This window comes from Nilaparvata lugens, chromosome 10, assembly GCF_014356525.2.
Source record: "Nilaparvata lugens isolate BPH chromosome 10, ASM1435652v1, whole genome shotgun sequence".
NCBI lineage: Eukaryota > Metazoa > Arthropoda > Insecta > Hemiptera > Delphacidae > Nilaparvata > Nilaparvata lugens.
Genome location: NC_052513.1, coordinates 25763606 through 25791340, shown reverse-complemented (window position 1 = coordinate 25791340; position 27735 = coordinate 25763606). Strand labels below are relative to the sequence as shown.

General features: G+C 34.7%; 1 protein-coding gene across 1 annotated transcript in view; it reads left to right on the top strand.

Moving 5' to 3' along the window:
* The first annotated feature begins 1970 nt into the window (after positions 1 to 1970).
* Positions 1971 to 27735, top strand: part of LOC111061754 (T-box transcription factor TBX3) — a 30342-nt gene continuing 4577 nt past the window's right edge. The window contains exons 1-3 of the mRNA XM_022349454.2: positions 1971 to 2282; positions 8310 to 8442; positions 23716 to 23989. Coding sequence (XP_022205146.2) covers positions 8324 to 8442; positions 23716 to 23989 — 393 coding nt within the window. The 5' untranslated portion in view covers positions 1971 to 2282; positions 8310 to 8323. The remainder of the gene's footprint in view (positions 2283 to 8309; positions 8443 to 23715; positions 23990 to 27735) is intronic.

The following is a 27735-nucleotide window of genomic DNA, read 5'->3' as shown; positions in this document are numbered from 1 at the left end:
TTGTCTAAGGCCCAGACGTGACTGTTGCGAGAGTTGAAGATTCCTTCTCTTGTAAAGCTGGACTCATCGGTAAATAACACATTTTCTAGAAAATTTGGTTGGATAATGTCTTGCTGAAGAAACCAACGGGCAAAGTTTACTCTTGGCTCATAGTCGCGTTCAACCAATGAGTGAACTTTTTGAAAGCGGAAGGGGTGAAGTCTTTCCTTGTTTAGTACATGCCACACAGAAGAAGCACTGAATTGATTTGCTTTGCAACTGCTCTCGTACTCGTTCTAGGATTGAAATCGAATTTCTGCAATACTTCCTCTTCAAAAGCAAACATTCGAACTGCTCGAGGCCTACCAGCAATACCCGTTCCATTCAAATGAACCAACTTCTCTCAGCTGATTGTGAGTTCTTGTGAACACCTTGTCGGAAGGGAGACGGCGGTTTGGAAATGCAGCTGCATACATTCTTCTTGCTTCGGTTGCATTGCCAAGAGCTGCTCCATACATGAAGTGAATATCGGTGTACTCCAGCGAACTAAATTCCATTACAATAATTAAATATTTGTGTAGAAGCAACGTAAGAAAATATTGAAACTGGAAATTTAAGATAGAAATAAGACCTAGGAAACGTGAGACTAAGAAATAGGAAGCACTACATCTGGTTCTTTACTTTTAATGAAACAACAATACTTTTACAAGACAAACATTATCATCTGAAAACCATTGTAAAATCATCTGTTTGCCCATATGGAGCCATACCGAGTTTCAAAGCTTCATCTTAAATACATCTGGAATTAAAAAATTAATATTGATCTTTAAATGGTGAAAAGTGGTCATGCATGCAGTACGAAAAAAATCAATTTCTCTGTTATTCTTCGACCAATCTTAATAAATTAGGTATATTGGAATCGTGAAAAAAATTTGCTAACTTTTTTGTCTCTTGTAAATTTTCTGTAAAATGGACGGTTTTCGAGATATTCGCCATCAAACATTTAAAATGGCCGCCATTTTGAAAAATTCAACGAAAAATTTTTTTTTATTTTTTATAGTTGAGTCTTTATAGCATAAATATTCATGCCAAATTTCAGATCAATACAACATTTCGTTCTTGAGATAAAAATTTTTAAGTGAAAAAAACAAAATGGCAGCTATAAGGATAACCGCTGAGTTTTGGACACTTCAAATATGACATTTGTAGTCTCCTAGCATCCAGGTACAATACCCTTAAATTCTCGACACTACTTCTGAAACACCCTGTATAGTAACATCAATAATATACAGCCATGTAGAAATATAATACAACTTATAGTTAGTAAATATCCTAAACGAAGAAGCCTTTTTCTATTTTCAAGAGAAAAAGGGAATCATCGACAAAATTAATTCGAAATTCAAGCCTAGTTGAAAAAACTAGATGAACTAGCTTTCGTCGACAAGTTAAAACATGATTATAATCGAGTGTAGTTTTGTCTAGAATACCCTAGAAGGCCCTATGAGCAAAACATTTTATTTCACTTGTATGAATTGTTTATCTCCCAACCAACAACATCAATCATTTTTCTCAAATAAGATTACTTTGTGAAGGTACATTGAATAAAAGGAATTATTATTTTGCAAAGCAAGCCTGATAAAAATATTTTTTTATCTCTATTCTCTAATATTACTATCAATATATAAAGATAATTCGTTAAATAATTCTTGCAAATCATTGAACTTGGATTAAGATCACAATGCAAAGGAGTATTTGTTTAGAGGTAGGGGCAAAAGTGAACAAAGAGAGAGAGTGTTTAGTAGTTCTTTCGCAGTCAGTTACCAAGCGGCTGCCTGCAACAAGTTGTTAGTAGCACCTGAAGTGGGGGAAATACTGTCAACTAAATCCACCAATCAGAGGCCAGCAGCCAAGACAGAGTGAGGTGGGGCGGTACTAGGACAAGCTGAAGACTGATGAAGAGTTGACAGATAGTTGGATAGTTCAGTGTTCAGTGTTCACTACGACACGCGTTAGCAAGGTGTCAAGTCTTACGAATTTCCAATAGTTTTCGCTGTTTATTACCTCACATAATTTACAAAAATGGTACAAAATCGCATGCAGTTCACTTGGTAAACTCAAACCAATTTTCGAAAAGTTTTTGAAATTTTTCAACAACCTGAAAATTGTGATTTTTGTAGATTTTATAAACTTTTTGTGTACCTTTCGGCACAAACTTTTGAAGTGCGCAGTGTGTTGAAACGTTTCAAGTGCCAAGGATCATCTTGAGGACTTGCAACTGCAGCTTTTCATCAGAGAATTTCAAGGTATTGTGTTATTCTTTGCTATTCTTTCTAGTTATCTTGATAATTTATAGATGTCTAGCAACAATTAGAGCAGAGTTGAATCACAGTAGAATGGTATTAGTTCAAACTCAAACATAAAGTTATTCTAGAAACTATATCAAATATATAAATAACTTCACAAAATTCGAATTTACATCCTGAATTTAATAATATTATTCATAGAGTAAGATATAGCGATAGCCGATTAATAAAATAGAATCAAGCATGAACTTAATGATCATTATTGATTCCAGAATAATTTTCCAATATCAAATCAATGAAATAATTATTTTAAATGAATAATTGTAAATAACATGAAAACTCTGACACCAGACCTGAGCCAGCCAGGTCACTCGATATTATTATTATTATGAAATAATCTATGCAATTGGTTTGCATCTTCTGAAATACAGTGATTTCCATACTTTTCACCTATTTTTACTTTCCTTGCCCTATTACCATGGGTAAGGAAAGTATTGCTTTCCGAAAAAAATTAAGGTACACCAATTTCTAAATTTCTATACATTTCAAGGACCCCTGAGTCCAAAAAAGTGGTTTTTGGGTATTGGTCTGTGTGTATGAGTGTATGTGCGTCTGTGTACACGATATCCCATCTCCCTATTAACGGAATGACTTGAAATTTGGAACTTAAGGTCCTTACAATATAAGGATCCGACACGAACAATTTCGATCTGATGCAATTCAAGATGGCGGATAAAATGGTGAAAATGTTGTCAAAAACAGGGTTTTTTGCGATTTTCTCGAAAACGGCTCCAAGCTATATGAACTGCCACAAGTCCCATATCTGTAAAAATTTCAGGAGCTCCGCCCCATCTATGCAAAGTTTGATTTTAGATTTCCAATTATCAGGTCTCAGATATAATTTAAACGAAAAATTTCTAGTGGAAAAGATTGAGCATGGAAATCTCTTCAATTAATGTCCAGTAACATATTCACCTAAAATTGAAAAATAAGCTCGAAATTCGAGAAAATGTTATTATTTCAATTACAAACTGTTGGCAACTGTTGATTCTATTAAATCATTCACTATGAAGAGATGATAGCAAACTTCGTGTGTCTCCAGCCTTTTTGTCCTGTCACCAGCTGGTTTGGATCTTTGAATAGTAGATTTGAGATGCGCGGGAACACTAGCGTCAGGTGACAAATTTTCATAACGGCAAGGAAAGTTGTGTGAGTGCGCCACACCAGATTTTTTCAATACGTTTTTATGCCTTCAATTACATTCATGTCACTCATTGATTCTCGATCATTCATTATTTTCTGTTACTTCTTTTTCTATCGACTACTTGTGGCTCGGAACCCACATTTTCTAGTAGTCACAATACTTTTGACTGAATGGTTCTATCTCCATGCAGTCAACGCCTAACTGCGTAATAATTTCCATTGTATCTCTGAGGAACGCACTAATTTTGTAGAACAACGCTTTCCTTATGGAAAATGGAAGCAATCCATCTCGATAACTGAATATCTATCACAATTCTAATCATTTTTATAGAAATTATTCTTCTGGGAATGTTATGTAAAATGTTTACCAAGAACTTCAATAAGAAACTGCCAGTTCTATTTTTTATAACGAATTTGCAGTAGACTATGTGTTTAGACTGCAAAAGCTCGAATTTAAAATGGTTGAACTATCGTTCATATACTGGACGACTTCTACTCCTGATCTAGATTGTTAATAGACTAATAATTAAGCAAATGACAAACTTGGAAAAATAAATATTTGAAAAACATAGAAAGTAGAAAAATGAATAAGGTGACTCACACATTCCACTATTTCATCTTTTTTCTTTCTTCTGAATTACATTCATTACATTTTTTTTAATTCTAGAGTGTTTAATTGATTCTTCATTTGATTTTGAATCATTATACTGTAGGTCAATTATTCTACATCAATTAATTAATTTGCATTTTACAAACTGGACTAGATTCGTATCATAAGGAATCTACCATATAGGAAGATGACACTAATGAAATTGTAATTCAATTTGATTATTGATTTAATTATAAAAAAATGGTATTTGAGAATAAATCGGTGATCTGGAAAATTAATGATGATGACATCATTCATGAAGCATGACTAAATACCAGACGGGACTTCCTGTGTACTGAACTCTTCTGACCGATAAAAATTCCAACCATTGATAAGTTAAATTTAGATTTTGAGATAAACCCCTTTCTGAAAATCGCAAACATTCTACTAACGGTTCTTCCAGTGCTAAAGGTTATCCAAATGAAATCCAATGTGAATGAATATGACACTAATACGGATTCTGTCAAGTCCACATTAGCACTAGAAACCAAACTGAGATTAGCTTCGCAAACAAACTGTAACGATTACAAACATAACTGTAACATTATTTGCATCAAAATATTAATCAGGCACTAGTTAATAAATTGTCAATATTTTACTTTATCAAAATGATCTCTTCTACTGACTGACATGTAAAAATACTTGGTATTTGGCAACTTATTATCCATCCTTGTTCAAACAGACAAGCGGACAAGTTTCTATTTATCCATTGAATATTGCGGTTCATTGTTTGCTAAACAGATAAACTCTTTCTTATTCCAGTTTGTTTTTCAACTTATTTTTGATCCTGGATATAATCGGACACCCCACACGTCATTGGTATAACTGTACATTCATGTTGTCTATTATTCTGTATTGCATAGAGGATAAAGAAAGTACAGTAAATAACATTTCTATTTATCTCAATAAATTCTCTTCTTCAAATGTTTTATCTTTTTCACACAAATCGTTGGCTCTTGATAATTTCATCAGTTCAACATCTATATTGATCACAATCAATTTTATTTTTTATCACGACTAATTATAATATTGAATAAAACAATATTAACTTGCCATTTATTTTAAAAATCAGCTTTTATCCTAACTGCCTTTGTAAAGATTTACAATTTTGATATTGGAATGAAAAGACATAATGAAATTAATATAGATTATGTTTGGACTAAAAATAGAAGAGATTGATTTTTATAGTATTTCAAGGCTTCACAAATATACCTACCGGTACCGTCTACACAAAAATAAATTTAAGTTTGTTTTTCAAGAGATTCATCATTTCTTCTTGATTTTTGGTAGGCAGGGTACGCATGAAGAAATTAACAGCGTCCTGTTTATCGGGAATATTACTGGGAACAACTAACATAGTTTTTACATTTTTTTTTTTTGTATTTCGTTATTAGGCCTATTGATAATTTTTGTTTATGATATTGAACCAATAATCTTTCACACCGGAATATTTTCGTGAATAACAGCTTCACAGAGAAGCGATAATAGTATCACTTCGGATCAACTTTCTCATAATACAGGTGTTTGCCACTAAAAGGCGGTTTCAATCTAACTAGTCAATAGCAGCTTTGAAGCTGCTATTGACTAGTTAGATTGAAACCGCCTATTAGTGGCAAACACCTGTATTATTGAGAAAGTTGATCCGAAGTGATACTATTATCGCTTCTCTGTGAAGCTGTTATTCACGAAAATATTCCGGTGTGAAAGAGTATTGGTTCAATATCATAAACAAAAATTATCAATAGGCCTAATAACGAAATACAAAAAAAAATGTAAAAACTATGTTAGTTGTTCCCAGTAATATTCCCGATAAACAGGATGCTGTTAATTTCTTCATGCGTACCCTGCGTACCAAAAATCAAGAAGAAATGAGGAATCTCTTGAAAAACAAACTTAAATTTATTTTTGTGTAGACGGTACCGGTAGGTATATTTGTGAAGCCTTGAAATACTATAAAAATCAATCTCTTCTATTTTTCTTCGCATTATGTCTTTTCATTCCAATATCAAAATTTTAAATCTTTACAAAGGCAGTTAGGATAAAAGCTGATTTTTAAAATAAATGGCAAGTTAATATTGTTTTATTCAATATTATAATTAGTCGTGATAAAAAATAAAATTGATTGTGATCAATATAGATGTTGAACTGATGAAATTATCAAGAGCCAACGATTTGTGTGAAAAAGATAAAACATTTGAAGAAGAGAATTTATTGAGATAAATAGAAATGTTATTTACTCTACTTTCATTATCCTCTATGCAATACAGAATAATAGACAACATGAATGTACAGTTATACCAATGACGTGTGGGTTGTCCGATTATATCCAGGATCAAAAATAAGTTGAAAAACAAACTGGAATAAGAAGGAGTTTATCTGTTTAGCAAACAATGAACCGCAATATTCAATGGATAAATAGAACTTGTCCGCTTGTCTGTTTGAACAAGGATGGATAATAAGTTGCCAAATACCAAGTATTTTTACATGTCAGTCAGTAGAAGAGATCATTTTGATAAAGTAAAATATTGACAATTTATTAACTAGTGCCTGATTAATATTTTGATGCAAATAATGTTACAGTTATGTTTGTAATCGTTACAGTTTGTTTGCGAAGCTAATCTCAGTTTGGTTTCTAGTGCTAATGTGGACTTGACAGAATCCGTATTAGTGTCATATTCATTCACATTGGATTTCATTTGGATAACCTTTAGCACTGGAAGAACCGTTAGTAGAATGTTTGCGATTTTCAGAAAGGGGTTTATCTCAAAATCTAAATTTAACTTATCAATGGTTGGAATTTTTATCGGTCAGAAGAGGTGTACACAACACTACATAAACAAAAATACCTATCAATGATGCAACAAAACAATTACTTTACATACCTGACTTGAGGCGATGGCACTATTGCATGGATTTTATCGTGAAAATTGAGTGAAACATCACGTTCAGGTGAATCAGTGGAGCACATACTAGATTATATTCGTCACCGTGTAATTTTAATCGTAATGAAATTTGATCTATTGAAAGTTAATTGCTTGGATTAAACGTGAGAATTGGAATATTTATTCAAATTAAATTGTACTGTTATTGAAATAAAGAGGTCGAAGACTTTGTTAATGAAAAAACAACCATTGATACAAATGGATTCTGTATTGGCAGGCATACACTTTACCTATTAGTAGAAAAATTGATATTTTTAACGAGAATGCACATTATTCAGATTATTATAATATATATTTGATGAAATTTTTGCTAATTTAACAAAAAAATTAACCAATAATGTTGGTAATTTGTGAACGCTAGTGCACAGAGTTGACTACGAGATCATTTATAATAATAATATTATAGTTTGTGAAGTCTGGAAGTCTTTTCAGTTAATTTTTTCTAAAAATTTATAACAGAATTGTTTAAAAATGTATATCCAAGAAGAAAAATAACAATTCATATTCTGTCCAATTATATATATTTCTGCTAACACTCATTCTCCTCAAATGTCAATTCTCTCACGACTACTTCAAAGCAAAGTTGAAAATGAAAGTTGTAAACCAAATGTTTTAGAGCGTTCAAGACATGTGTAGGCCTAAATGTTTGTTGAAATACTAACTATCCACAAAAACTTTGTCACATCTTTTTTCGCAAATGAAACAATTTATTTTCAAATAAATACACCAAAAACCTCATTGACATTGGAAAAATCAGTTGTTTGACTTTGAACTTGTTGTTTGCTGAAGTTGGTGTGACTCTAATTTTTGTGTCTGGTGATAAATAAGATAACATATTGAAATTTTTGAAAGGTGTTCCAAAACAGAATAATACCAGAATAGACAGGTTCAGCGTTAATTTTTCCAAACTATTTGTAACCTTTTTTATCAGCCTCACTTCCAATCTATTCTTTATATTGTTTATTGACTTTTCTCTCCCTCTTCCTTTTCTCACTCACTCTCTCTTTCTCTTTCTCTCTCTCTCTCTCTCTCTCTCTCTCTCTCTCTCTCTCTTTCTCTCTCAATCTCACTCTCACTCTTCCTAAACCTAATCAATTTCTCTCTTCCTCTCTCTGCTCCAAGTTAACATTCGAATGGAAATCCAATAAATTCAATTATTCCTTTCAATTAAATCAGATTTCCCAAAATTCAAAATCCCCCAACTTATGGTTTAAAATTTTCATTAATTTTCAGAACGTTTTTGCAAGATGTGCGATCAAATGTGCAACCCAGCCATGTCAGGTGCTGAAATGAAACTTCACAACAAAGACATTTGGAATCAGTTCCACGAGCACACCACGGAAATGATCATTACCAAATCGGGAAGGTGAGTACTCACATTTTTTAATTCAATTTAAATTCTAATTTGAAGATTCTTTGAAATTCATTCACAAAATCATTTTCCAATTTCAAAATTCTGATTGCCAGCCGAATTACTAGCACTCCATAAGTTTTGAATACATTGATTGATTCGATTAAGTATTCCAAATTCTTGAAGAATCATATTTTATAAGTTCAAATTCAAAAACCTTCTCAATCATTAACCCGTGAAAGGCACTATCCATTTAATGTTGAATAAAATCCAAATTAAACGTGGAATATCAATAACATGAAAACCAAGTGGAACATTTTATAAAGAAGTTTGATTATTTTATTTCCCCATAAATACAATAATTCCCATCCAATATATTCAATAAAAAACTCAAATCCAATTCTTTTACATTCTAATAGCTGGTGTCCATTAATCTACGACAGTAACACTTTATAGGCATCAAATACCCACTCTGTAGCCGAGAAGGCTTCAAACACACAGATTAATCATCTTGGTGATGAAATCTTGTTCACGTTAAATTATTTTTTATCAATATTTCAGCTCAAATTCTCTGTTAAAAATTTTTACGCTCACAAAAGGTTATTGAATTACGATTGCACTTATCGCGGACTAAGCTTCAAATTACAAACGCAGCAACTAGTTTTCATTCATAAACTGCATTTCATTGATGGTATTGTTCGCTGAATCAAGATCTAGTCGTGAATATTTCCGTTGTAACAAAATTTTGATAATAGTGAATGTGTGGTTGTCTGACTGACGAGGTAGGTGGAATAAAATCGCGTTTGTCTTATTTCGCTCATGTCAACAATATTTAAAATTTAAATCAGCGATTCAAATTTAATTCAGGACCGGAAATAGCGGGTTACTTTCAGGTGAAAATCGCTTAGTTCAGGGAAAATTCAATCGCCAACACTCATTAATTATTGTTCTGAGTTTTCTTTTTCGTAGAACAAAGATTTTCTGATTTACGAGTAATCATTTTCACAGTTTTGTCTTGCTATATTTTTCCTAAATTAGAAAAAAGTATTTTTGCTAGTAATATGAACTGATTGTCTAATGAACCGATCACAATATGAGCTGATAATCTACTATTGAAACGTAAAAGGGCATTTTCCGTAATAAGAGGCATGCGGTTTAAAAATAACTTCCATAGTCTAAATTTGAATATCAAGCAATCTTTTACTTCAATCAAACAAAAATTATCGTACTCAATTCATTGACTAGAAAATTCATCCATTTTCAAATGAATAAACATCTTGTAGCCTAATTATTGTAGAATAGTATGATCTCAAAGTGTTCAAGTAATGCTACCAAATAAAAATGTTGTACGGTAGTACCTCAATATAGTATAATTTTGAATAATACTCTACAGTATAATTGAATAGAGTTGCAGAATATAAATGTTTGTATAGATTAGATGTAATATTACTTCTAGAAATATTATTATCATCATCATCTCAGGTTTCACTGATATTGATAAACCCAACTCTTTTTTGTGCTGTTTGAATATTTAAATATATTATAAAGTTTCAATTACTGATCCAAGTAGCCTACTAAAAAAGCTTATCGTCTGCTATCGACTGGAAATAACTTGGAGTAAGTTGAAGTTTGGAAATAAAATGCTGAAACTTATGGAGTACAATGGAGTTCTCTAGTACTGTATAAAGAAATTATCGAGTTGATCGGTTAGGAAGTTACGATAAGGTTTAGATTCTGAAAATAGCTTGGAAATGTAAAGAATATTCAACTAAGTTCAATCAAAGAATGAATCGTTGAGCTGATGGCCAAATATTCACTGTGAGAATCACAAAAGGTGTCGCCTAAAATAATAATGAGCTTTTGGTAATTAGGCAGCCTATTGATTCTGGTGACACGATTCTGACTTGTAGGGCCATTGACGGATATTTATTGAAGAGTCAAAAAGTTTACTTGGAATTTCATTGATAGATGTTTCTGATAATTTTAGAGTTTTGAATATTGATAAAGTTTTATAGAGAACTGATCTGAATTATTCAATGAAGAAAATGCAAAATTTCCACATTTATAAATAGTTTCAATGATGGATTCTCTGTGGTTTTACTTTAATCTAATGAATTGGCTTGACACTTTTAATACTATTAAGATTCAATCAAACTACAGGTAATTTAAAGAATGACAATATTAAAATCAGGCTGCGCTAAAACAACTTCTCCAATAAAATTAATGATGAGGTTCAATATTTAGCTCCAGCTTTTCATAATTTCTTTTATAAGTTTCTATCCATTAAAAGTACCTAAATTAATTGATCAATTCAATTAAATGATTAGTACAGTATTAAATTATTATACTACTAACATGTTGTGGGGGTTACTTCAATCAATGAAATAATTCTCTCCAAGTCACTCTCAAATTTCCGTTTTCCAAAACCTTTTACAAGTTTGGAGACGTTGAAGTCACTCTAAATGTGTATAACTTGTCATTCAATCTGCCTCCCCTCCCCCCTATCCATAATGCATCCATGAGAATCGGAAACCATAGTTTGGTGTGACCATGATACTGTATTAGTGAGGGTTGAATTCTTCCCTCACTCATGGTCGGTTCAATGAGTGATTTCTCTCTAGATGAGTGACAGATTTGAGAGGTGAAAGATCCCTAGGCAACAAGACAAGAAACATTTGTATTATGTCATCCTAGGCGCCTCGAGTCTATCATCCGTTCCTCTTCAGTCTCACTCTCTCTCACGCCCTCTTTGTCTTTCCTCTCACTTTTTTCCAGGATATAGGGGCATCAATGCAACATTGTTTTCTTCAAAAATTAGGTTTTTGATAGAAAAATATATTTTACAAATTGATAAGTTTTATTTATATTTATAAAATTTTCAGTTATTAATTCTGGTTGAAAGAAGACTGGTCAAAAGCTTCATGTTTTTTGCCATATCCGCACTTTTCTCTAGCATTTACATAGTCTATTCCATTACCTTACAGCAAATAAATATGTTTTTTTCAGAATTATTCATCCTACAAGGATCAAGTATTCTTCGAGTTTCGATTCAATTAATTCTATAATACTTTCAGATTTTCGTTCCGAAATTTTTTTTATGAATAGTTGAACAGTTTAAACTAACACACACATACAAACTCTGTCTCTTCTCTATCTAATTTCGATAAATTGCACGAATTCATAACCAGAGAGTAACAGAGGATAGGAGCAGAAATCAAATATTACTTTCTCATTACTTATTTACAAATATTCTTTCCTCTGTAATAGAAGGCTCATAATACTCCATGTTCATATCTGATCAGACTCCACTTATCTAGTACTTATTTAGAACATCACAGTGTCATACTCAAACTATCAATATCTTATCAAATTGCAATCCGGCAATCACATAATTCAGTGATATCTTCGTTGCTTAACGTTTTTAGTTTATGCTAAGTCAAAGGCTTCACAGAAAATAACTCATATTCTTAATTATCATTATCAAGAATCTGAGCATAAAACTCCCTTATCTACATGAATAAAGTAATTTCATTCAATATTTTGCGCTCACATTTTACTCTTTTTGTTGAACAGCATTGCAGAACTCTTCAGTCTGTATATGATATATCAGTCTAATCTTGTTATTTTACTCTTACTGGTAATAATTATTTTCAACGCAAGAACGTGAGTTGAATTTTTTTTGTTAAACACATGAATAAAAGAATGTGAACCTCTCGCAACTCTACTCCAATGAGTTCCCAATGTAATACATTCAATACCTTCTAATCTACTCACTTCATTCCCTCCACTCAAACACACCTACTACTCCATTCAATATTTTCGTCCACTTTTATCAGAGTTAAGAAAAACTATCTCTTGCTTCAATGAGTTTCGAACACGTACAATAGAAACCCCACCCGATCCATTGTCCACATTATCTGGGAAAGTGTATTGTTTTCCGCTGCCCGATTCTTTCGTTTCCATTTTCGTGTAAATATTCACACTTCGCTCCAAAGTGGATGGTGTCTAGACCGTTTATAGTGTAGGCGCCATCTCGTTTTAGCGTGATAATTCTCTATGGGTCCATCACTTGGCACTTTGGTACTTCTGGTTTTCTTTACCAGCGACTGAAAAGGGACTTCACGCTGGACAGAAGTTTTTAGGAACAAACCAGCCGGAAGTATGGAGCCTGGGGGTGCGGCTCATGGGTTCTGGCTAGTTTTGTGTGACAATAGTTTTCTATGATATTTGCCGATGTTTGAGTGAATTGTGCTGCAAAATATTGGAATGTTCTTTTGAAGAAGGGTTTTGTTGTACCATGTCTTTGTCTTTAATTTATTGAAAAAAATAGGCCCAGAGAAGTTTGAAACAATAGCAGTTAATGTAAATATATTGAGCTATTTTATTTTTTCAAATTATGTACCGTACTGTATTGCTTGATCAATTGAATTCATTCTACATTTTATTATCACTTTATGAATTAATTAGCACAAGCCTGTGAAATTGAACACGTTCCATTAGACCAAGAATTCGTGGGTACAAATGAAACTGAAAGCGATGGTGATGTTGTGAGAACTATTTGGAGTTTGAGTTGAATTCAATTCATTTGAATCGATCAAATTGCTCCAGGTATTTTCCAATGGATAGAACATAACATAAAAGAAATTATGAAAAGCTAGTAGAGCTAATTATTGAACCGTATCCTTAATAATGTTATTGGCAAATTTGTTTTCGCAAAGTTTGATTTTAAAATTATTGTCTTTCTTTAAATTACCTGTATTTTAATTGAATAGTGAATAGATTAAAGTGGAACGTGAAGTGAAGTATAAAATTGAACGATAGAGATTATTCAATAATTTTAGATTTATAGGCCTACTACAAAGAATATTACTGGAAATCCGAATGGATTGTATAGGCCCAAGCTATAAATGTTATTTTTTGTGTAGTTGAGAAGTTGATATTGTGGTAATTATTCATATTGAATGAAAAAGACTAAGAAATTGTCAAAAAACCACAGATTTATTGATACTTAGAAAGACCGGTTTCGGTGATTACACCATTGTCAATCTCTGATAAACTCATTATTATAAACCGGTCTTTCTAAGTATCAATAGGCCTGTGGTTTTTTGACAATTTCTTAGTCTTTTTCATTGAATATAAATGTTATGTTGCTTGCTCACATGGACGAGACCACATCGATTAATATCCTCACGCAAATATTCAACACATTGAACGAATAACAACATTTTCTGCTACCCTTTCTAGAGAAATGAAAGTAAATACAAACACATGTCAGGTCCAATGAACTCTGCTCTGATTGGCTCATAGTGTCAAGGCTATTTCCATGCTTTTATTTGCGAATGTCGGAGATGTTTTGTTTATGGTCAATAATTATTGTAAAATGTTTACTCATTGCAAGATAATCAACCCAAGGAGTGAATGACTCCTCTGATTAATTCTATTAATCTAGAATCAATAGACCAGAGAGACTAGTACTATTCTATTAATATTATAGAAGCCAATTCCAGTAATGAAATCCGTGCGTTTTGAGTAATTATTGAATAATTAATTGAAACTCATTTGCAAGACTGTAAATATTGTATGGAGTTCAATCACGATTGATTCTGACGTCTGATTAACAGTTAGTTACCAAGTACTTGGTAATTTAAAACCAGTCCATTAGTCTCATTGATGGTTTAAATAATAATTAAAGAATCCTTGAATGCTCGATCTTTGATGGTGGCGCGTAGCGGTGAACTAATTTGAGAGTCGGGTTGGAAAATGAAAATATAGGAATACTACTCAGGTTAGGAAATTGCAGGAATTGGTTTACCAATAGAATTATCATTGAAAATTGGAAAATGTACAACAAACGTTCAATAAAAGAATTATTATTGACGATTGAGTAAATGTAAAACATCTTAATGAAGTAAAGAGAGAGATATTGCTGATCACTCTTTCATTTCAACTATCTCTCCACAACACTTCCCTTGCTACCTCTTATTTCTTATCACTTTTCTCTCTCACTTGTTCTTATGGTATTACTTCTCCACTTCTACTTCACTACTTCTTCTACTCCTGCTGCTCATTTTTACCTTGCATCTTCTTCTTCTTCTTCTTCTTCTTCTTCTTCTTCTTCTTCTTCTTCTTCTTCTTCTTCTTCTCTTCTTCTTCTCTTCTTCTTCTTCTCTTCTTCTTCTTCTTCTTCTTCTTCTTCTTCTCTTCTTCTTCTTCTTCTTTCTTCTTCTTCTTCTTCTTCTTCTTCTTCTTCTTCTTCTTCTTCTTCTTCTTCTTCTTCTTCTTCTTCTTCTACTTCTTTTCAATCGTCCTCTTTCCTTCTTTTCTATCATCTTTTTCTTATATTCTTCTTCCTCTCCTTCGTTTTCTTCTCCTTGTCCGTCCAGCAGCCACTCCTATCTCCTATTCGCGCAACTCGGGTCAAGACGCATCACTTTTCTTCAACATCTTTGCCGTTCAATCAGCGATTTGAAACGGTTACACCCCCAGTGGCCGGGGGGTGGAGTCCTCACCAGGAACCCCTCGTGGCACTTTTCACGCTAATGATTCTTGTTTGTTTTAACTCTGCCCGACCTTTCTCAACATCCTCCTCCTCTTCCGCCTCCTTTTGCTGTGGATTCGACCTGACGCCGGCCGGCTTTATGTTTGACACAAGGAGCCTTTTTGTCTTCCACTCACTCAGCTGCTGATTGATAGAATCTTGTTTTTGACGCTATCCTCATAATACAGTCTAGCCACCCAACTTCTTCTTTATCGTCATCTTTTCTTCTTCGTCTTCTTCTTCTTCTTCTTCTCTTCTTCTTCTTCTTCTTCTTCTTCTTCTTCTTCTTCTTCTTCTTCTTCTTCTTCTTCTTCTTCTTCTCTTCTTCTTCTTCTTCTTCTTCTTCTTCTTCTTCTTCTTCTTCTTCTCTTCTTCTTCTTCTTCTCTTCTTCTTCTTCTTCTTCTCTTCTTCTTCTTCTTCTCTTCTTCTTCTTCTCTTCTTCTTCTTCTTCTCTTCTTCTTCTTCTCTTCTTCTTCTTCTCTTCTTCTTCTTCTTCCTTCTTCTTCTTCTTCTTCTCTTCTTCTTCTTCTTCTCTTCTTCTTCTTCTTCTTCTTCTTCTTCTTCTCTTCTTCTTCTTCTCTTCTTCTTCTTCTTTCTTCTTCTTCTTCTCTTCTTCTTCTTCTCTTCTTCTTCTTCTCTTCTTCTTCTTCTTCTTCTCTTCTTCTTCTTCTCTTCTTCTTCTTCTCTTCTTCTTCTTCTTCTTTCTTCTTCTTCTTCTTCTTCTTCTTCTTCTTCTTCTTCTTTCTTCTTCTTCTTCTCTTCTTCTTCTCTTCTTCTTCTCTTCTTCTTCTTCTCTTCTTCTTCTTCTTCTCTTCTTCTTCTTCTTCTTTCTTCTTCTTCTTCGTCTCCTCCTCCTCCTCCTCCTCCTTTTTCACTTCCTACTACAAAGAATATTACTGGAAATCCGAATGGATTGTATAGGCCCAAGCTATAAATGTTATTTTTTGTGTAGTTGAGAAGTTGATATTGTGGTAATTATTCATATTGAATGAAAAAGACTAAGAAATTGTCAAAAAACCACAGATTTATTGATACTTAGAAAGACCGGTTTCGGTGATTACACCATTGTCAATCTCTGATAAACTCATTATTATAAACCGGTCTTTCTAAGTATCAATAAATCTGTGGTTTTTTGACAATTTCTTAGTCTTTTTCATTCAATATAAATGTTATGTTGCTTGCTCACATGGACGAGACCACATCGATTAATATCCTCACCCAAATATTCAACACATTTTCTGCTACCCTTTCTAGAGAAATGAAAGTAAATACAAACACATGTCAGGTCCAATGAACTCTGATTGGCTCATAGTGTCAAGGCTATTTCCATGCTTTTATTTGCGAATGTCGGAGATGTTTTGTTTATGGTGAATAATTATTGTAAAATGTTTACTCATTGCAAGATAATCACCCCAAGGAGTGACTGGAATGGACTTCTCTGATTAATTCTATTAATCTAGAATCAATAGACCAGAGAAATTAGTACTATTCTATTAATATTATAGAAGCCAATTCCAGTAATGAAATCCGTGCGTTTTGAGTAATTATTGAATAATTAATTGAAACTCATTTGCAAGACTGTAAATATTGTATGGAGTTCAATCACGATTGTTTCTGACGTCTGATTAACAGTTAGTTACCAAGTACTTGTTAATTTAAAACCAGTCCATTAGTCTCATTGATAGTTTAAATAATAATTAAAGAATCCTTGAATGCTCGATCTTTGATGGTGGCGCGTAGCGGTGAACTAATTTAAGAGTCGGGTTGGAAAATTAAAATATAGGAATACTACTCAGGTTAGGAAGTTGCAGGAATTGGTTTACCAATAGAATTATCATTGAAAATTGGAAAATGTACAACAAACGTTCAATAAAAGAATTATTATTGACGATTGAGTAAATGTAAAACATCTTAATGAAGTAAAGAGAGAGATATTGCTGATCACTCTTTCATTTCAACTATCTCTCCACAACACTTCCCTTGCTACCTCTTATTTCTTATCACTTTTCTCTCTCACTTGTTCTTATGGTATTACTTCTCCACTTCTACTTCACTACTTCCTCTACTCCTGCTGCTCATTTTTACCTTGCATCTTCTTCCTCTTCTTCTTCTTCTTCTTGTTATCCTCTTCTTTTTCCTTTTCTTCTTGTTCTTGTTGTTGTTGTTGTTGTTGTTGTTGTTCTTCTTCTTCTTCTTCTTCTTCTTCTTCTTCTTCTTCTTCTTCTTCTTCTTCTTCTTCTTCTTCTTCTTCTTCTACTTCTACTTCTTTTCAATCGTCCTCTTTCCTTCTTTTTTATCTTCTTTTTCTTATATTCTTCTTCCTCTCCTTCGTTTTCTTTCCTTGTCCGTCCAGCAGCCACTCCTATCTCCTATTCGCGCAACTCGGGTCAAGACGCATCACTTTTCTTCAACATCTTTGCCGTTCAATCAGCGATTTGAAACGGTTACACCCCCAGTGGCCGGGGGGTGGAGTCCTCACCAGGAACCCCTCGTGGCACTTTTCACGCTAATGATTCTTGTTTGTTTTAACTCTGCCCGACCTTTCTCAACATCCTCCTCCTCTTCCGCCTCCTTTTGCTGTGGATTCGACCTGACGCCGGCCGGCTTTATGTTTGACACAAGGAGCCTTTTTGTCTTCCACTCACTCAGCTGCTGATTGATAGAATCTTGTTTTTGACGCTATCCTCATAATACAGTCTAGCCACCCAACTTCTTCTTTATCGTCATCTTTTCCTTCTTCGTTTTTACTTTCTTGTTTCCCTTCCATCTTTCCTCTTTATTGAAGTTCTTCTTTCCATTTTCTCTGGCCTTGCTTCCCCTCTTCATTCCTCATCTTGACCTTCTCCTAGTCCAATTCTTCGTCATCCCTCACCTTCATCATTTCTCTTCCTTCAACTTTTGCTCTGCATTTTCTACTCCTCGTTCTCCTCCCGCTTCTCCTACTCCTACTCCTCGTCCTCCTCGCATACTCCACCACCTCCTCCTCCTCTATTTGTCTTCTTTTTCTTCTCTCTTCTCTCTTTTCAAACACTGAAAAATCCTATTCAATTCTCCTCATTTCTCGTCTTATTTTTAATTATATTTTTCTTCTTCTTCGTCTCCTCCTCCTCCTCCTCCTCCTCCTCTTTCTCCTCTTCCTCCTCCGCTCTCCCTCCCCCAAAAATAAAGAACTCTAATCCACTAAAAATAGTAATCTAATCCTCCTACCCATCCTCCTCCTTTTCTCTCCTTTCTCGACCATTTCTCCTTTCATATCTTTTCCATCCCCTTACTCTTCTTCACCTCCTCCTTCTTACCTCTCTCTTGCCTCTTCTTAGTCATTTTCCTTCTACTTCGTTATTCCTCTCTTTTCACTCTTCCCATTTTTTTTCTACTTCCCTGATTTCACACCCTCACTCCCTCTTCTTCTCAAACACTCCCTGCCAATATTGACTTGCACTCCTATGTAGCAAATCCATTAATGCGCCACCTAATCTGAAAAGGCAGTGTGTAAATGAGTGTGTCAGACAGAGACAAAGAACCGGGAGGGAGAGTGGCGCCAGTTGTGTGAAAGAGAGGCGCCCCTCAAAAGAAACACTAGAAGAAGAAAAAAGATAAGAAGCAAATTGGAAACATTTTAGCAGCCTGTTTTAATCAGTTGCCTCTCATAGCTTTTGCGAATGAGATTTTGTCTTCGGACTATATTTTGTCAAAGGACCAACAAGATGGATGTGATGATTTTCAACAGCTGATAAAAGGAACACCGAAGAATAAGCACTAAAACAGCGACACAAATCAAATTGGAACAGATAAAAAGATAGTAAGCTAGATAGAATAGAAAAATCTTTTTATCTTATAGATAGTCCTTTGCGTTTCGTCAGATAGTAAAAATCTGCCTACAACGATGTTTTGATAGATATTACCTACTGGTTTGGCATCCTTCAAAAAATCATTCGAAAAGCTCTATCTTTGTCTATCTTATTAGATCAGAATCTTTAAATAATCAAATGTTAATAGAATTCAAAATAATCTATTGACAAGGATATTTAATAAAAAACTTAGTTGAAAACAATAAAAAAGAGATCCTAGTGTTGACTCTACAGTCTTTGGAACGTATGAAAAACAAAGCATCTTACAAATTTGATGTTTCACATTCCTGATTATTAATTCCAGAATGTATGCTATATGGTCAAAATTCAGATGAACGTGTCTTAATAATAAAATATTGTTCAATTCTAATCAATTCCACAGACAATATTTCAAATTCTTGAGAAAAGAATTGAATCAACATAATTATGTTCCATCGTTGATTATCTCACAAGAAAGAAGCTCTAAATTCCTTTACATATAATTTTAATTCTTTGCAAAAACAATTTCATTTTAAAAAAGCCAAATATTTCGGCCTTGTTCGTAATATTTTTGAAAAGAAGCAGATTTGAACAGACTTTGTCGCTCCTTTTCCTATTCCAGTATAACCTACGAGCTCGTATATTGAGCCTGAATAAAATGAATGAAAAAGCATAAGTTACTAGAACTTGGTAAAGAATATAGGCTTCCGATAGAGAAAGACTTCATTTGATATGTTTTTCCCAAGAGGCAGAGCCAAGATGACAAATAAAACTACTGTCATTCATATCCGTTTCCACTCAAAAATCACTCCAGCCAATTCACTGCCGAAACTACAAAGAAGACCAAACACAAAAGATCAGTCCTACTTATATAAATAAACAAAGGGTATTAAAATATTAGAGAGTGTATGTTTACAGGGGTTCCTTGAAAGCTTGACTAGGGTTGCAAACACCATCAAGGCTTCACTAAACACCTCTTAAAGAGATCTAGGGTAGTTGAAACCAAATGAAGGCCGCACTAAACACCTCTCAGTGTGAATTTAGTAGAGCCTTGCCGCGATCCCCTAGCTGTTTCCCCTCCTGACAAAATAATCAAACCCTCTTGTGACAAACATGACCTATCCCACTGGTAAACACATCTATTCCATTTCGCGGCCCCAAATCCTTTGTCGGGATGACTTTCGTGTTACAAATGCAATGCGACTCCCTCAATGTTCTCAAACATGACCATTGTTTAATGTGGACGCAGATGTGTAAACGCCAAGTGACCGTCATTCACATGTCATATTAGGGCTTATGGGAAACACCATTAAGACAGCGACCTTGGTAGGGTTGACACAATGAGTGTTAACCATATGTTTTAGGTTTTACGGATCCAGTTTTGTCTAATCTATTAATCACTGGTGTGAAACCATTTAAAAATCAATCTCATTGACACAACAATATCACATGACCTGATGTAATAGAAACACCATTCAAACGTTCAGATTTCAGTTACAACGAGCAAATAACCTATGTAAAAAAGTCGAAGAATTTCCTTTATAATATTATATAATGTCTTCTATTTCTTAAAAGATATAGACATATAGACAATAGAAATTATCAATTTACTCTTTCTTCATAGCTTCCAATAGTTAAGTAAACTGGAGTAACTAAGTTTATGAAAACAATTAAGTTACGATTTATGATAATTAAATGTCCTCTATGTAAATTTTAGTACATCTGACGTTTGACAAACGATTTTGTCATAATAACATTATAAGTGTTAGGTAAACAAATCACAAAAGGGTGAGAATAAATTAGGAGAAATTAAAGAAAAATATTCTCTGTAGGTAGGTTTTCAACTGAGAATCATTCATTTTGCAAATTTATTCTCTAGAGCAAATTGCTTGGGAGTACGCAATAATAATCTTAATAACATATTTATAAACCCTACTTGGACTAAATTTCAGAATCAAACTTTGGGAGAGAAACAGTTCTTTACCAATCATTGACTTCATTATATGAATAAGAAATGAAAATTCAGCCAATATTCAACTTATTTAAAATTTACAATAGAACCCGGAATGTCCTCAAACGTAAGTACATTCAAATTTTCGATTCTTAGAGAAATTTGGTTGAAGATCATCCAAGGCGAGATGAGACGAGAAGATGAAGTGGGTGATCAGGTGGAACGGATCATCCTGGAGAGAGGGTGAGAATTGAAGAGAGAGATAGATTGAAAAAGATAAGGAAGAGTGGGAGAGAGGGTGATTATTTTGAGTGTCGGCAGGATGAGCCATGATTTTGCCGCCTGTAGAGAGCGACAGACAAAACAGAAGGAGTCTGTTTGGGTAGTAGGACAGTGCTGCAAAGAAGGGCCATTCTGCCCTACAGAAAGGGCGGCCTGTTTGATGCAGGGCCACTAGAGGCGCCAGCCGGAAGGACTCAAAGGGCCTCCTCCTCCTTCTCCTCCTACTCCTCAAAAGAGAGAGATGATCTCTTCTGAATCTGGTTGACTGCACGCCGGCTAAAAGCCGCACCGCAAAAGATACGGTAGCTGAGACACCGACACCGACCTAACCTAACCTAACCCAACCTAACCTCTCAATCCGCAAGATAAAGGAGCCATGGACCACACCAGTCACCCGTTCTCGCATGCACATGTCCACTGTGATAAGCCACCGCCCGTTTGATGAGCCCATAGTGGCAGGGCAGCCCATGTTTAGTAATAGGCCTACAAGCCCTTTCCCAAACTTGTCTTGATAAAAAAGTGAGGCAGGTAAACTGCATAAACCCTTCCCGAAATTTTATCTAGCAGTAGATAGATGGTGATATCCATAGTAATACAAAACTAGATCAACCGAATATTGTAGTTATTATACGGTAGTGACTATAAATTGAATACTGGCCTACAATATGTTTTTATTTGGTTTCGTGTATCAACGCCAGAAAATTTTATCCACAAACATAGACATTTAGATAATACAATTCTACTATAAATTATGAAATACGAAATATATAGGTTATCTAGTCCAGTCTGGACTATATGCATAATAGTTTTAGTTTATCAGAGATTGACAATGGTGTAATAACCGAAACCGGTCTTTCTAAGTATCAATAAATCTGTGGTTTTTGACAATTTCTTAGTCTTTTTCATTCAATATGCATAATATGTACCTTATTTGTACAAATATCAATTTCCATCTGTATGAGAAGCAACTTGTAGTAAATATTTACAAGACAGTCAACTAGTTCTAATCCCAGCTACCAGCATATTGGATGGATAATGTAACAAGTGATATACAGTAGTTATATTGAAAGGAATCTAGGGATGCACTGAAATCTGAAACGCAAGTACAGCAGCTACATTGACTATACAGTAGTTAGAAGTTTCCTGATTACTTATGAATTCATGTTTGCTATTCTACAGAAAAAGTGGAGCTACTATATTACAGTGAAGTAGTAAGTAGTAAAACTATGTAGAAGATACTAAGCTGGGATGTAGTAACCAGAATATAGGCCTACCGTCCTACTGGAATTGACCCAAGTAGCTGAAGTTATAGATACTTGATAAGGGGATAACTTAGTGGGTTGAAACTCACAACCTACTACAAAAAAACTATAGTTATAATAGAGAAGAGCTGTTATAGCAAGTTACGGCAACCCTTGTGTTATGCCTCTGTCGGCATGGTCAGTAAAAAGGGGCTTATCTAAAGAGCTGGCTGCACTCTGGAGGTTTAGGCCTGGAAGCGATTACAGCAGGCACCTTTGATATATATTAGTTGTGGAGTGTTTTCAAGGTGCTACCAGCCACCGTCCGCCGTTATTGGCTATACTTCGCTAAGTGGGGTAATAAAGACCGGAGTCTAGATAACGTTTAATTTGGAGTGGATCCAGGGGAAGATTTTGAGTAGATGTTGGATTGCGAAGTATTTTCATTTTCCCGAATTCCGCTTACTTTTCTAATGTTCCGTTTCCACTTTTTTCGATACCGGTACCGTAATCGTCGAAAATAAATGAAAACTATAGACCAAGTAAATTATAATAATCTATCATCTAAACTAACACAGATTCACTACATATATTATGTTATATGTAAGTTGAACATAAGAGGGATGGCTCACCGTGTATAGAATAAGATCTTCCCGGAATTTCTACTAGGTATAGATCATTGTTCATCCTTCACCGTATTCTAATTCCAAAATAAAAGAAAAAAGTACCTAATTGAATATAATTTTATATACGCTAATTGAAGAATAATGGACTCTCCTTCTTGAATTCACCTTCCACTTTATACACAAGAAAATCATTATACTTTATTAAGTATATTAGACAGTAAAGGTGTTTAAAGAGTTATTATTAGGTGTATGTTGTTTCTCTCTTTCCTTCCCAATTTGTTCCTTGTAATAGGGGTACCGAACGAAATCTTTTCCTCACTTAGTTGAGATATTATTATTTACTTCACTATTTTCCATTTATTATGAAATTATATTCAATAAATTTTATCAAACTCTTTTCAATGATCTATTACCAAACATTTATCACCAAAATTACCAATTTCATTCCTTTCAATTACCGAATGCTTTATTTTATATCAAGTCAGCAGACCTTTTCTCGATTGTAGTAGGCTATTGTCATTCTCATTTCTGTAAAATATTCATCAAATTTATTTCTACTTGTTACAGCCGCTAGTTCGATCTAGTTTCCATCAATCACCAAACTCCTTTCAATAACATACTAGGGGAAATATCTTTCAAGTATTGCCGATTTCTTTTCTTTAAATTATTCATCAAATTCCTTTCTACTTTGTTACAGCCGCTAGTTCGACCTATTTTCAATCAATCACTAAACTCTTTTCATTAACACTATAAAATATCTTCTAAGTATTGCCGATTTCATTTCTGTGAATTATTAATCAAATTTATTTCTTCTTGTTGCAGACGCATGTTCCCCTACCTGCGCCTGGAAGCGGCGGGTCTAGACCCCGAGGCGCGCTACTTTGTGCTTCTGGAGCTGAATTTGTCCTCCAGCAAACGCTACAAATTCAACGGCGCTCAGTGGACGCCCATCGGCAACGCCGAACCCCAACTTCCCCCCTCGTCACGCCTCTACATCCACCCTGACTCGCCCGCCCTCGGACGGCATTGGATGTCGCAGAGCATCCTATTCAACAAGGTCAAGCTCACCAATCACACACTGGATCGATCTGGGAATGTGAGTACCTCAAATTATTCTGATAATAATATTTGTGATAAATTGCTAAATCACAGTAGGCAACCGTGTTTACATTCCTTGCTCTTCTAGCTTTCAGTACTTCGATACCTATTTGAGTCACCTGGAATCTTGTTATGCAGCTATTGGTGATAAGTTGATCTTTTTGGGGGATTTTAACTTACCTGAAATTACCAATGATAGGTATTGTTTGGAGCTGGGCTCTCCTTCTGCCAGAAGATTGGCCTCTTTCGTTAACTTTTATGAGCTGGCTCTCTGTAATACAGTTCTTAATTGTAATAATCGTATCTTGGACTTGGTCTTTTCCAGCATTGACATTAATGTCGAGCGTTGTGATTATTTCCTGGTTCCAGAGGATGCTCACCATCCATCGCTTGTCATTACAGTTCAGATGTTGTCCACATTTCCTAATTCCCGTTCGAATTGTATTGAACTGTATGACTTCAGGAGGGCGGACTATCTCATGCTTTATACTCAGTTGAGAGATTGTCATTGGGAACTTATTTATAATTCTTCTGGTGTGGATGAAGCTGTTGATATATTTTACAACTTCATCTATGAGTGCTTTGATAATTGTGTGCCAAAGAGGAGGGTCAGGCCGGGAGGCACTAAATATCCACCATGGTTTAATGCTGAAATAATAGGATTAATGAAAAGGAAGGATAGGTGTGCTAAAAAGAAGAGTTTCTCTTTATACCACTTGGAACAATTTAAAAGCTTGAGAACTCGGGTCAAGCAGTTGATTGCTCGGCAATATAGTAACTATATATCCAGGGTGGAGTCGGGTATCAAAAGTGATGTCAAGAGCTTTTGGGGTTTTGTCAACTCAAGGAGAACTAATGGCTCTACTCATGAAGGTATGCATTTGGGTGACCAGGTTTTTGGTTTGCATGATTTGCCGGATGGCTTCGCTCAATATTTTTCTTCAGTTTTTTCTGATGACACACACTTGGCTGATGTCGACGATGGCAACATCAATCCTGGAATTAATATCCCTTCCCTTTCAATTGGTTCTATTGACCTGAGTACAATATTGGCAGCAATAGGTAATCTGAGACCTAGTTCTGGCTGTGGCCCTGACAATGTTCCTCCATTTATTGTAAAGGGTTGTGCTGAAATACTGGGTCCTCCCATGAAGTTCATCTTTGATCTGTCCTTGAGGTCTTCAGTGTTCCCCACCAGATGGAAAATTGGTAAGGTTATTCCCATATTTAAGTCTGGAAGAAGGAATGACATATCCAACTTCCGCCCAATAACTCAATTGTCACCTTTTGCTAAGGTATTTGAGAGAGTGCTTTATGATTGTGTGATTTGTCATATTGGTCCCTTTTTATCTAATAGTCAGCATGGTTTCCTGAGGGGTCGCTCAACCACAACTAACTTGCTTGAGTTCACAGCTGATGTTTCAGAGGCGCTTGATGTTGGGGGTAGAGTGGATGTAGTATACACTGACTTTTCCAAGGCTTTTGATAGAATCAGTCATAAGCGGCTTGTTTGCAAATTATCTAGTTTTGGTTTGGTGCCTCAGCTTGTTAGTTTCTTTTCTGACTACCTGAGTGATCGTCTTAATTATGTTTCTGTCTTGAATTTGAAATCTAGCACTTATGTCAGTTCCTCTGGTGTGCCTCAGGGTAGTAATTTGGGTCCTTTGTTGTTCTTAATGTTTATTAATGACCTACCTGGCTGCCTGTTGCAATCCAATTGTTTGATGTTTGCTGATGACTTGAAGATCTACAGGAGGATTGATTGCCATAATGACTCTGTTCTGCTGCAAAGTGACCTGGATTTTGTCTCGGGGTGGTGCACGGATAACGGCCTCGATCTCAATGTTGGCAAATGTAAATTTATGGTCTTCACTCGTAAGCTGAATTATCCTATTTTCAATTATAGAATTAACGGCTTTCAACTCTCTAGAGTCGATAGTTTCAAGGATCTGGGTGTATTGTTTGATTCTTCTCTGAGTTTTGCTCCCCATGTCCATTCTTTGGTTGGTAGGGCTAATAGGATGCTGGGTTTCATCATGAGATCTACGGCTGGGTTTAGAGATGTTGAAGGCTTGATGGCTCTCTTTCCTAGCCTTGTTCGGAGCTTGCTTGAATATTGCGCGGTGGTTTGGGATCCCCATCAGGTGGGTCTGATACATGAGATTGAAATTGTTATTTTGTGCAAAACAAAATCGTCCTTGTCTCTTGGGGTTTCCAACTGGTGTGTTGCCCAGCATATTCGGCTTTGAGACTTTGGCATCCAGACGGAAGGTACTTTCTTGTTTATTCCTCTATGGTCTTGTGAACGGTTCCGTGAGCAGTCCTAATCTGTTGGCAAGGCTGAATTTTAAGGTTCCTGTCTTCAATAATCGTAATCGGCAAGAGTTCTCAATCTGTAGATGTAACACGGTTGGTCATTATTACTCACCAATGAATCGTATTCCTCGTATATTCCTCTGCTGTGATGGTCAGGTGGATCTCTTCTGCTTGTCTAAATGGAGCTTCAAGAGAAAAATGTCTCCATTCTTCAATTGAAGAGTAATATAGACCTGTTGTTCTTAATTTACTCTGGTTGACAATGGCCTTTTTTGTTCTCTCCATGGTCACCCTTTTTCCACTAACTAACTTTTAATATTTTTTCCACTTCCCTTTTGATCCCTTTTTGTCCAGTTATTTTATCACTTCTCTTAGAACCATATGTAATACGTAGGTTATATGTTGTTATTTTATGTGGTTATGATTGATCTTATTGAATAATCAAAATTCAAATTTTATCATTTACCTTTAACATTGTTCTTTTCTTTCTCAGAGTAGCTATTATACTATTTTTCTTTTCTGTTTTTCACATGTACCATGTTGCACTCCTAGATTTTTGTAAGAATAAATAAATAAATAAATAAATAAATTATTCTGATAATAATATTTGTGATGAATTGCTAAATCACAGTAGGCAACCGTGTACGTAGATTCACGGAATTGAGATGAGAAAATTGATTGAAGTTGATAGTGAGTTTTGAGGAAAAGTTACGGTAGGGATTTGATAAAGGTTCACAATTACAGGAAGTGACATTGGGTGATGAAGCGAGGCAGAGCTATCAAAATAATTATGTTCTCTTTGCTTATAAAAGTCATAAAAATGAATAAGTAATCGAGCATATAAATAAATATATGTGGTAAATAAACACATAAAAATTCAACGAATAAAATTAGATAATGGTTTCTCGATCCATTCCGAGCTGCGATGTATTAACACACTTTATTAAATGTGGGTATTTTACACGACATGCAGTCAATTATTTTGAGTAGATCAGCAGATTTTTTTACTTACTGACTGAAGTCTTTCGAACAATAATTATTAGTGTTCTTTGGAACACTAATCAACATAACACTTTCGAACATACCGTTCTTTCGAACGGCTGGTGTTCATTTTCAATGATAAATTTTGATAAATTCTACAAAAGGAAAGAGATTTGATTTGGTCACTTTGACTAAGATCTCAATTTATAGTAATTATCAATGAAACTCTAATGTTAGAAATTTCAACAATGACGATCGAAAATGTTTTCTTGGTTATCGATCGCCACTGTAAAAAATGAACGTTACTCCAGTGACTTCAGTCAGTCTTTCGAAAGTACTCCAGTCAACAAATTTGCTTCTTCACTTGGAATAATTAACTGCATGTTGTGTAAAATAACTACATTAAATAAAGTGTCAAAATTTGATAATTGATGTAAGATAACAATT